General features: G+C 38.8%; 1 protein-coding gene across 5 annotated transcripts in view; it reads left to right on the plus strand.

The window, feature by feature from the left end:
• Window positions 1–12500, plus strand: part of LOC143020347 (clarin-2) — a 132590-nt gene that overhangs the window by 65257 nt on the left and 54833 nt on the right. For all 5 annotated transcript variants that reach the window (XM_076176690.1, XM_076176687.1, XM_076176686.1 and 2 more), the window contains one exon: window positions 10176–10355. In XM_076176690.1, the coding sequence (XP_076032805.1) occupies window positions 10176–10355 (180 nt within the window). The remainder of the gene's footprint in view (window positions 1–10175; window positions 10356–12500) is intronic.

The raw sequence follows: 12500 nt of genomic DNA on the forward strand, positions 1-12500 counted from the left end.
CCGTCAAATTGCTCCGGCTAAATATTTTGTTTTCTCGACGAGTTACGTAGAATGTCATTTGAAAAACTGGAGGAAAATAAGAATTTCCTTCAGTTAATCAAATTCCGAAAGCTGTCGGCTGCAAATCTGTTCCAACAGTTGGAGGAAGAATAGGCAAGTGTTGTAACGCCTAAGTCTGAGATTAGATTAGCTTCTTTACTTCTTGTATTGAGACAGCTGGGGCATGTGGCAGTCACTGGTAGTCATTGGGGGATTACGAAGTACTTGTATTTACACGAGAGCTGCATTTTTTTTTGTCAAACTCATATATTTGTTCTAAGTGTCGCCAGACAGTTATATCTGAAAAAAAACCCTGGATAGCATAAGCTCCTCAATTATTATTATTATTATTATTATTATTATTATTATTATTATTATTATTATTATTATTATTATTATTATTATTATTATTATTATTATTATTATTATTATTATTATTATTATTATTATTATTATTATTATTATCATTATTAGTTATTATTACTATTATCATTATCATTATTATTATTATTATTATTATTATTATTATTATTATTATTACTATTATTATTATTATTATTATTACTATTATTATTATTATTATCATTATCATTATTATTATTATTATTATTACTATTATTATCATTATTATTATCATTATTATTATTGTTATTATTACTATTATTGTTATTGTCATCATCATCATCATCATCATCATCATCATCATCATCATCATCATCATCATCATCATCATCATCATCATCATCATCATCATCATCATCATCATCATCATCATCATCATCATCATTATTATTATTATTATTATTATTATTATTATTATTATTATTATTACAGTATTATAATTATTATCATTATTATTGTTATTATTTTATTTTTATTTAAATTTATTCATTTATTTTTTTAATTTACTATTTTTTTTTCTTGAGGAACCGAAGGGTTTGGTAGAACTTTCAAAGAATTTGTCTTGTCGTCAGTGGACTTCGTTCTTCAGATGGCTGGAGACACCTGAGGCCTCGCCCGCCAGGGGCTTCCGGGTGTGGCCGGGAAAAGAGTCTGCGCTTTTCTCACACGTATCGACCTTTCGCCGTGCGCCGTCCACGACACGACGTCGTGCTCTTAAATAACCATGGACGTCTATGGACGCTTTCACACGTGGTCGTTACGTGTGAAGGCGTTCATAGACACCCACAGTTATTTGAGAGCACGACCGACGTCGTGTCGTGGACGGCATACGGCGAGAAGTCGATATGTGTGAAACGAGCCTTCGTGTTCCGGCGCCATCAGTCTAGTTTGTCCCCTCCGGTTTCGTACCCTGAAAACCCCGCAGCCTCACAGCGACTGGCAACGATCCTCGGGGCCATCTCTCTGGGAAACGTTGGATTGCTGTCTGTATTGTTCTACTAGTGTGGGACTGTTGGACACACACAAATACACACACACACACACACACACACACACACACACACACACACACACACACACACACACACACACACACACACACACACACACACACACACACACACACACACACACGCACATCGCACTTTGGGGAGAGAGCAAGTCAGAGAAGAAAGAAAAAGTGAAAAATGAAAGAAAAAATCAAAATAGGTTTTAGGAGCTTGAGGTCTGTGTTGCATGAATAAAACGGAGAGAAAAAGCATTCTATTCAGTCCAATGGACATGAAAAACCGCCAAGGGATTGGAGAGATGAACGTGGTAGGACAATACAACCTACTCGTAGAACAAAGGAAAATAGCCCTTGGACCAAGTGTGCGTAACGACCACTTTTGAATGTTCTCTTCTCATGATAATAATAAAGATATTCCACATACTTATGTAATAATAATATATATATTTTTTAAATATTAGAGAAGGCATGTAGGCACTGGAAGAACGGTTGTATACACAAGGTACAGTTTTATCTCGTTAAGATTTTTTTTTTTAAATAACCTTCGGTGGTTCTGCATGGAAGGCGTCTGAGATGTTCATCTCCCCCCCATATCTCTCTCTCTCTCTCTCTCTCTCTCTCTCTCTCTCTCTCTCTCTCTCTCTCTCTCTCTCTCTCTCTCTCTCTCTCTCTCTCTCTAAAGAATTGGCAACCGGCGACTGATCACACTAACCTTGAGTGAATAAGTGTCCAGTTTTTCTTATCGAAGAGCTATGGAATGACTGTAGGACCGTAGCCGGATACTGTGGGGTTGGGGGGCGTCTAGGGAAAACAAACTGTGTTAGGTTGTCTGCAAATGTGTGGATTGATTATTCTTTTTTATGTTCATTTTTGGTTTGCGTCTAGTAGTTTAGTAGTTGGAGTATTATTTCATTTATTTATACATTTATTTACTTATTTATTTATTTTGTGTGTGTGTATTTACCTAGTTGTACCTTGTTGTATTATACGGGAAGGAAGCTATGCTCATGGTGACCTGTCTTTGTATCTTTCAGCATCAAATTTGTTCTTAAAAACTTGTATAGCATTTGCACACACTGTTGCCTCATCCAATTTATTCCAGATGTCCACCACTCTGTGTGGGAAGCTATTCTATTTCAGATCTCTTATGTAACTATCCTTTTTGAGTTTCTTTTCATGTCCTCTTGTTTTTCACATATCCCGCTTAAATAAATCATCTCTCTCTAGGACTTCCATCCTTTTCATAGTTCTGTAAATGGTCAGTAGATCTCCTCTTTCTCTTCTTTGTTCCAGAGCTGGTAGTTCCAATTTGGAGTCTTTGTTCGTATGTCAATTTTGAAAGTATTGGTGCCATCTTTGTCGTTGCTCTTTGCACTCCTTCTAATTTCTTTATATTCTTTTTAGTACTGGGTGTCCATAGTGTCGTAGCATACTCCAATCTTGGTCTTATCAATGTAACTAATATTTTCTTTGCCATTTCCTCATCCAAGTAATCAAAGGCCACGTTCATTGATTGTGTGTGTGTGTGTGTGTGTGTGTGTGTGTGTGTGTGTGTGTGTGTGTGTGTGTGTGTGTGTGTGTGTGTGTCACGGATTGCCCCAAGGATCAAACTTGAAGCACGAAAGACTGGCTAGCATTAAAGAGGGCAAGAACAAAAGTAGGGAAAACCAAAGGCATCCTCCACAAATGGAGATCTAACACTAACAATGAGTATGTGGAGAAATACAGACAATGTGCCACATTCTCCAGGGACGTTCAGTCGATCCTCACTCCTCCGACCAAGACTTTAAGGAAGTAAATGACACTGCTCTACAGTGAAGATACGATTTTAGCGCGATAAGATATGATGATGATGGAACGTGTTGGGCGAAGAATGCAATATGAGCTTTAAATATTTCATTTTGCTTTTCTTGTATTCAGCTTTGGTACGTTTCGAGAGTGTACAGGACTGAGAACATGGAGTTGAGTTACAAACACACATATTTCTCTAAGAAAATATGATACATTGAACAAAACTCTTGAAAGACTAACCAAAACAATCTTTACCTAAGAACGTACGCAGGGGCTTTCCTAGGTTGGTTGGAATTGTGTAACATCAACTAGAACAGGATCTTAGAATAAACTAAATACTCTACGTCTTCGGTGTAGATCAAAGTAGTTTTTTTTTCTAGATTTCAACCTTAGAATGTAGAGATGGACTTGTCTAAGTTGACTGATATTGCATGGTGTTAGCTAGAACCGAATCGTTTAAAAGAAATATTTGCTTTGCGGAATAGTTTTATCATGAAATCAGTAAGATTTTTTTAAGGTTTTATTATTTTATGTGTATTTTGAGTTGCGTTCATAGCCTGTGTGGCAGATGTCCATACAGCCTGTATGGCAGATGTCCATACCACAAATATAACTTAGTTTGCGAATCATCTAATACATTTTTTCTATACATTATTCACGTAGCACTATAAGGTAATTTCGGGAATCAAAAAGTTGTACAGAATACTGAGCAATAAACATAAAGTTTGCAAAGTGAGAATTATTGAGAATTGTAAACCACACTGACGCAACCAGTTGCATGAAACCGATCGCGGAGCGTAACAGTGTGTGTATTTGTGTGTGTGTGTGCTTGTATATGTGTGTGTGTGCAAGTATTTGTGTGTATGTATGTGTATGTGTGTGTATGTATGTGGGGGGTACGGTTTCATGCAACTAGTTGCGTTGGTGTGCAACCTGCCTATGACTTTTGTCAGCGGCTCCACATGATGTTTACTTAATTCACTGGCAATTTTTCCAAATTCCTTCGTACTTCTGAACTGTGTGTGGTGTGTGTGTGTGTGTGTGTGTGTGTGTGTGTGTGTGTGTGTGTGTGTGTATGTATGTATGTATGTATGTATGTATGTATGTATGTGTGTGCGTACGCACGCGCGAAATATCCTCACAGAAAATTTATATTTTTTCGTATGAAGCAGTGTTCACTATGAACATTATGGTTTAGATTATTCTACACTTGGGGAGTGAGGAAAGCGAAATAAATCGCTTGGCGGCTGCCAGAATAGTAGGAGTTGTGTCGCGCAGTTTTGGCACGGAAGGATTTAATGAGGACTCTGTCCGCGTGGCTCCAATGATGATAGGCTTTCGTGCATCGAGAAGTAAATTGCCTTTGGCCCAGATTGCGCATTGTTGGGAGTATGTTGCACTTCCCTCCTCTATTTGTTGCATCGTGGCGCACTTCCGGTGACGACGCGGGACGTGCTGATATTCAAGAGAAAGTAAGAAAAAAGAAAAGAAAATGAAAGAAGATAAATGTGAAAATAAGAAATAAGAACCAACAACACAAAAGAATGTAAGAAAGGAAAGCAAAGAAAGGTAAAGTGAGATAAAACAAAATACGATCAAATGTTGCACTTAAAAAAACAAAAAACAAAGGAAATGTGTGTGAAAATAAGAAATAACAAACAATAAGACAAAAAAGAAAACAAGAAAACAAAGGTAGAAGTGAAATGAAATAGGATCGAATGGAATGGAGCAAAATTGTTTTGAATCATGACTCTTAGTCGTCTTTCCGGAAACGGAGTGTATGTCTTTGTTTAGTCAGGAGAAAAAGGGCAGCAATGAAATGTGACGACCTTTTGCCCCCTTGGAAGCTCGGAAGCAAAGCAAAATATCAAGTAGCATAAGGAAGAAAGATAGAGGATTCTTAGTCTTAGGTTGAGGCAGGTAATGTCTTTTGCTTTAGTAGTGAATTGACCAGAAAAAGACAGATGTTTGCCTGTCTTATTAAAACCACCGACATAGCCCCTCCTTCTCGGCCAGATGTTGACTATAAGCGAAGGAATGACCACGGTGAAGACACATTTTCTTCCAGGTCGAAATGGTAACAATTCAGGACATTCAGATTAAATTGTCGGGTAAGTCACACCCACTAGACCCCGTTTTCACCAATCCGGAGTAAGAAAAACAAATGGACATAATGGGATTGTATTTCAAATCAGGTCAAAATGATAAAAGAAGGTGTTCAGATAAGCTTTACGTATAAAGGTGTTCTCACTCTAGGCTATTTTTTCTCCAACCTCCGATTAATCGGTGGTACCGACCACCTACAGAACTTTTTTCCCGCAGTAAAATCACTATGGCAACTGTTTACATACAATGGCCTCTGATATGTCGGAGGAAAATTACTTTCCTCCAGCATATCAGATTCCTTCCCGAAGGAAAAATAGCTCAGAGTGATAACGCTCTAAGCCACGCCTTCAGCATGCCATACTCGCTAGTCAGGAATAAGTAAATTAATGGACACCACAAGTATGGCAATTTCCTTGTTTCCTTTGTCAGCATGTAGCTCATGCAAATTAGTTTGACAGTATAGCTCCACCCCTTTCGTGCCTCCCGGGCCAATCCGTGATAAAGGAGCCGTGTGGGATGCGACAGTCTCTCTCCTTTTTGAGGTTAAGGTTGACTTTGTTCACATTAGTTGGACATTGAAGTCACGCTTGTGGCGCAGAGCTGGCGCATGGTTCTGCGACGTCGAGGCTGGCGTGCGGACAAAGCTTGCGGACAAGCCACGCCCCTTGGACGTGCGGAGACTCGGCTGGACTGGTAGATCCCCCATTCCTACTCCACTCCGACAGATTCCTTCCTACACGATGTAACCTTTTCCTCTCGAAGTGGTGCGCACCTTTCCTCTCGAAGTTTATCCTCACAGTGCTGTGGTGGATTGTATCTATTTTGTTTTGGTTGTTGGCTGGCGATTTTATTTTTCATCTCGGGTCAGGGAGGGAATTTCCTCCATGCCGATTGTTTTAAATTGGTCCTTTCGTACCTGGTGGCTTTTTTTTTACCTTTCAATTCCTCTGTCGTCAGGCGATTTTATTCATGTCTGTCAACCCTATGGAAACGAAGATGTGATAGTCATACTCAACTTAACCCTTCCCTCATCTGAGAGAGAGAGAGAGAGAGAGAGAGAGAGAGAGAGAGAGAGAGAGAGAGAGAGAGAGAGAGAGAGAGAGAGAGAGAGAGAAGAAATACAATAAATGAGAACGGATGTTGAAATTTTACTTCTCCAGTGCTTCAACAGTAGCTCCCCTTCCTTTTTTTTTTTTTCTTCTTTTTCATCCAGTAGCGGGCCGCAGTTTCCTCTTGCAACATTTAACCTCTTTGGCAAGTATTTCCTCTCGAGCCTGATAGAAACCCGTTGTCGTTAACCCTGTTCACACTAGCGTTTCGAACCGCGCGGAAACCGCGGGGGAATTGCTATAGTCAAGGAAAAACTGCGCGGTTATGTGTTAGCGCCTCCATTGTCTTACATTGTTATTGTACCGCCGCGATTCAAGCTTCAATGAGCTTTATGCATTTTAATTGTTTACATTCCTGAAATAATCGATGCATCATGGATGTCGAAGATCGAGGCGAATTGGAAAGTATAAAGTGTCGATGAAAAGTCAGTCTTATCGCTTTGTTCTGCTGTATCGCTGGTTTCGTAAACACAACAGAATTTTATGGTCAATGTAGAAACGAACGGTGTGGCAATTTTTAAAACTGGGGAGACGCCTAGAATGTTTGAAATGTAATTCTATCGTGCAAGCGTATACAAAAGTCAGTGCATTTCTATCGTGCTGTAGTATGGCACATTCTATCATCGGAATGGTTTTTTGTACAATAGGGATATAGTTACTTTATGATCGGATTTACACATCGTGATTGATGTTACTTCCGTTCCGTTGCTTCGACCGCCGAGGTCACGCTTTCATGCGCGACATGACGTCATGTCGCCTGGTTCCCTGTTTCTTTCTTTGGTATCCATGATCTCCAAAAAAAGAAAATATTCTCATTTCCCCTATTTTTATTAACCTATTGAAGAAGAACAAGCTTTTTTGTGTTGCATATTTGCTTATTTATTTATCTATTTATTTATTTACTCGTTTACTTATATATTTATTCATTTATCCATTTTTTATTAGGAGTGCTATGTGTTGATGATATCGATCACACTGCTCGATACGCCATCATCAACATTCTTTCTGCTGTGCCTTTCAATTACATCTAGATCTCCTCTTATGATGGAGCATCATACATATTTTATTCATATGTTGTCAAATGGTATAAAAAATACGCATATTTTATGTATAATTTTGAGCTACTTGTATTGAGTTGATATTTGTTTTCTGTTGAAAGTGCGCTTGTGGTCTAGTCGGGTCAAAAGAGGGTCTAAAGCAGTTAATGACGGAGTCTGGGAAGGTATGAGACTAGGGGAAGTTGAAAATAAGTGTGGGTAAAAGCAAGGCATTGAGATCTACGAAGGATCAGGGTGGCAGAAAGTTGGAGGTAAGTCGTAAAGGAGAGAGTTTAGAGGAAGTGGATAATTTTAAGTATTTAGGGAAAAATGCAGCAGGGAGCGTAGGAATGGGGATGAAGGTAAAGTGTAAAATAGTTATCTGGGAATGGATGCAAAGAGAAGGTTTTCTGAAAGGATGATTGTGCCTACAGCACTGTATTGAGCGGAGACATGGAATTCAAAGGATGTAGAAAGGAGAATTTTTTTTCTTCTTTAGATTAAATGTTTGAGAAATATGTTGGGTGTTACGATGATGGGTAGAATGAGAAATGAGGAGGTGAAGAGGAGAAAGGGGGTAGAAAAGGAGCTGACAAATAGGGCTGATGACAGAATACTGGGTTGGTTTGGGTACATGTAAAACATGAGTGAGCAAGAACGAGCAAAAAGTGTGGAAGGCAAAGGTGGGTGGAGTGAAATTGAGGGGATGACCGAGAATGAGGTGGATGGACGGGGTGAAGGGGGGCCTTGAATAAAAGGAGAATGTCTGATGAACAGAGAAGAGAAAAGGCAAGAGATAAGTGTGAGTATAGAACGATTGTAAATGGACTAATTGGCGCGGCACGAGAAGATTTCTCTTCGTCTTTTCTCTTTTTGCACAAGGGGATGAGGAGAGAAGATCGCCGAGTAAATGACGCGGTGGGGCCCTGCTGCAGATGTGCTGTGTCCTTCTGCATTGCCTCTGACACCGGCAGTGGGCAAGAGAGAGAATGAGCCTTCATTTACGAGGAGCTAAGATAAAAGGGAAAGAAATGGGTGATGAATGTGAGAGGGTGAGTGCATCCCTTGGCTGGCTACCTCCCTAATAGGGGGGAAGAAGCATTTGATATATATACATATATATATATATATATATATATATATATATATATATATATATATATATATATATATATATATATATATCCATGGGAAATTATATGGACTCGTGATTCTAAAAATTCAGAAAAACCACCAAAGAAAATCATAAATTGATGTACTTTGAGGATATCTAAATAGACGAAAGCGCTCGGTCATCATTTTATTTTTTCCTTGGTGGGTTTTCTGCACACACACACACACACACACACACACACACACACACACACACACACACACACACACACACACACACACACACACACACACACACACACACACATATATATATATATATATATATATATATATATATATATATATATATATATATATATATTTAGATTCGCACAAAATATTATACCTACACCCTCCCACCCACGTGCACCTACACATTGTCAACAGTATTGCAATCATTTCATTTTTCCCATCCTGTTATATCTGCGTTTCCACTAGCAACCATTCGTCTGCCACTCGTATTGTCTCCGCCTACCTGTGTGGTTGCCAGATTACATCTGTTTAATCACATGCAGTTTGCATCACATTACTCTAGTTCTTCAGCCCGGTGGGGGGAACTAAAGGTGCATGTCTGTTATCGACACCCACGCATCCTGGGTCGTTTAATTGACTGGGTCATGTATTTTTGAGGACCCTGGATCAATTCGATGTCAACTCTGTTTTAATGACACGCCAACGCGCATTCGGGTTACTCAAATTTGGATGTCATAGAACGAAAAGATCTCGTGCAAGAACTGTAGGTTTTTGTGTTTACTTTTTTTTTTTTTTTTGGCAAACGCGACACCACTTAGCGTCTCATGCAACGAGACGGAGAAGTCGTCTAAGGCTCTGGACTTTTTCATTAAATGTCGAGGCGATGGTAATGCACTTTTTTCAACTCCGTCATGGAAAAAAAAAAAAAAAAAAAAAAATCAGGTTATTATGACGAGGAAGGCGCAGAATACCGTCACGCGAAAATAAGTTCTTTTCAAAATTATACTTCATTTTACGGTGCTTGTTAGTCAATAGACGATTTGAAGTGGGTGCTTAAGTGAAGAGCGATGTAGTTTATTGCTTTTATAAAAAAAAAAAAAATTGTAACCTGGTAAGTATCTCATTGAAATTACATAAATACAATTGTGAAAAAATACACATTCCCTTTTTGATATGCACTAATATATATTAATTTCTTGCAAAAATTTGTTACGATTTTGTTATATATCTGTTCATTATTTTGCTTGTGTAAGAACATAAGAATAAAGGAGACTGCAAGAGGCCATAAGGCCTAAACTAGGCAGTTCCATTGCCTTACTATTTTTCATCCGTATCCATAAAATTATCTTAGCTTCTCTTAAAAGAACCAATTATAGTTTCAGCACTCACGACCTTGTTACTAAATCCATTCCATTCATGAACCACTCTGTTGGTAAGCCAGTTTTTGCTTATTTCCTTAATTTGTTATACTTATTTGTTCACATGTTTATCCTATTTTGATTTGTTTTGTTGTACGATTCCCTTTACTTTTCTAACTTCTGTCGGTATTTTCAGGTGGAGACGCTGGATTCGCATTCATGGACTACGGGTTGTGGGTCGCGACCATTGCCAGCCTGGCGGCCGGGATGCTCTTCGCCGTCGTGGGCGCCCTCTTCGCCGTCATCAACACGGCCACCACGCCCGTAGAAGCTATCACGGGCGTCCCCGGGCTCTACGTGTGGAACACGCTAGCAGGTAAATAGAGGGAAATAAAAGGCGATGGAGAGGGTAGAAGGTTGGTAAAAGGGAATAGCATCCCTGAATCACACATCTTTCTCTCTTATTTATGTATTTGACCCAGGGTAATGGACAAAATGCAGGGGTGACCCGTCATCCAGGAGGTGCCAAGATAAGAGGGAGGGAAGAAGGTAGAGGGGAGTGGAGTATGTAGGGGGATGGAATGGGTGAGAATGGTTTCTATGCCTTTGTTTTTTTTGCTACCTCCCGTGTAAGGGGGAAAAAGCCTTTGGTATATACATGTATGTATTTAATTATCTGTATATATATATATATGCACATATATATATATATATATATACATACACACACACACACACACACACACACACACACACACACACACACACACACACACACACACACACACACACATATATATATATATATACATATATATGTATATATATACAATATATATTTATATATGTATATATATATATATATATATATATATGTATATATATATATATATATATATATATCTGTTCATTTATCTATGTCTTTATTTATATCTATATCAGTAAGCAGAGTGAAGGAAATGTGGCGGGTGTGATGGGTGAAGCTCCGGCCACCTCGTTTTGATTTGTTTAAAATTTTCTTCCACTTTTCTCTCAGCCAGAATAAAATGCTTAAACCTCTTCAAAACCTTGACGTAATTTATGATTATTATTGTGGCTTATGCCGCCAGACGATTTTATTCAACTGGTAGTAGTAGTAGTAGTAGTAGTAGTAGTAGTAGTAGTAGTAGTAGTAGTAGTAGTAGTAGTAGTAGAAGTAGTAGTAGTAGTAGTAGTAGTAGTAGTAGTAGTAGTAGTAGTAGTAGTAGTAGTAGTAGTAGTAGTAGTAGTAGTAGTAGTAGTAGTATTCTGTGGGAGAAAGATCCCGACTGCTTTTACCACACAGTTCCACGAAGATGGAGGTCGTTTATTAAAAAAAAAAAAAAAAAAAGTAGTATTAGTGGTAGTAGTGTTAGTAGTACCAGTGGTAGTAGTAGTAGTAGTAGTAGTAGTAGTAGTAGTAGTAGTAGTAGTAGTAGTAGTAGTAGTAGTAATAATTGTACTCGTAGTCATAGTACTAGTAGTAACAGTAATGGTGGTGGTATAAGTAACATAGAAACAGTAGGATACAACCAGCAGAAGTAGTAGTAGTAGCATTGATATCACAGTAGAATAATAGTAGCAATAGTAGCAGTAGTTGCGGTGGTAGTAATATTAATGGTAATAGTGGGACAGAAATTACAGTAAGGTATTTGTAATAGCAGAAGTAATACTAACAATATTAATATTTATCACCAATGGCTTCAATCAATCTTTGAACTCAGGAATTCCTTTTCGTGTATCTTCCTGTGGGAAAGAGTTTATAAGAAGTCAGAACGGCCGGAGAATGTAAAGGCTATTCGGAAAAGAGGAGGATTATGGAGAGATGGAGATGCGGACCCACGCTTGAGAGAAAGGGAGAATTTGATACGCCCGAAGACATACGAAACGAGGAGTAGAAAGAAGTCAGAAAGCAGAGGTCAGGTCGCAGGTAAGAGGAGACATGGCTGTGTTGTCATAGCAACGAAGGTCAGGTCCTTAAGTGGAGGAGAGTTCCACTGTCATGCCACCGACTGAGGAAACACACACACACACAAAAAAAAAAAAAAAAAAAAAAAAAAAAAAAAAAAAAAAAAAAAAAAAAAAAAAAAAAAAAAAATCAAGATTTGTACCTCTGGGAAACAAAGTTCATATTTCCACTAATGTACTACGCTTGAAAGGTCTTCTGTCGTCATTCTTTGTCATCGAAACCCATTGAAAGCATCACTGTAGAGAGAGACACTGGTACCCGTCTCTACACACCCAAGAATCATGAGGTCATTTGGGTTAGATGCTATAGGACAAAAGTCTCTTCTCAGCAGTAATGTGTGCGTGCCTGTATTCGAGGACCTCCGTGATTCAACAGCTGTTTCAGCAAGGAAAATGCCCTCACTGAATCGTAGCCGAGTCTTACTGGGCCATTCCACCGGCTAAGGGGCCTGGCTGCCGACCAATTGGGATGTATGAGCTCCTAAGAGGGATTATGGAAGAAGCAATTACAGAACTTGGGAGGAGGGGCCGGACG

The sequence above is a fragment of the Oratosquilla oratoria genome, chromosome 39 (assembly GCF_046742065.1).
Source record: "Oratosquilla oratoria isolate Oo_2021 chromosome 39, ASM4674206v1, whole genome shotgun sequence".
NCBI classification, from domain to species: domain Eukaryota; kingdom Metazoa; phylum Arthropoda; class Malacostraca; order Stomatopoda; family Squillidae; genus Oratosquilla; species Oratosquilla oratoria.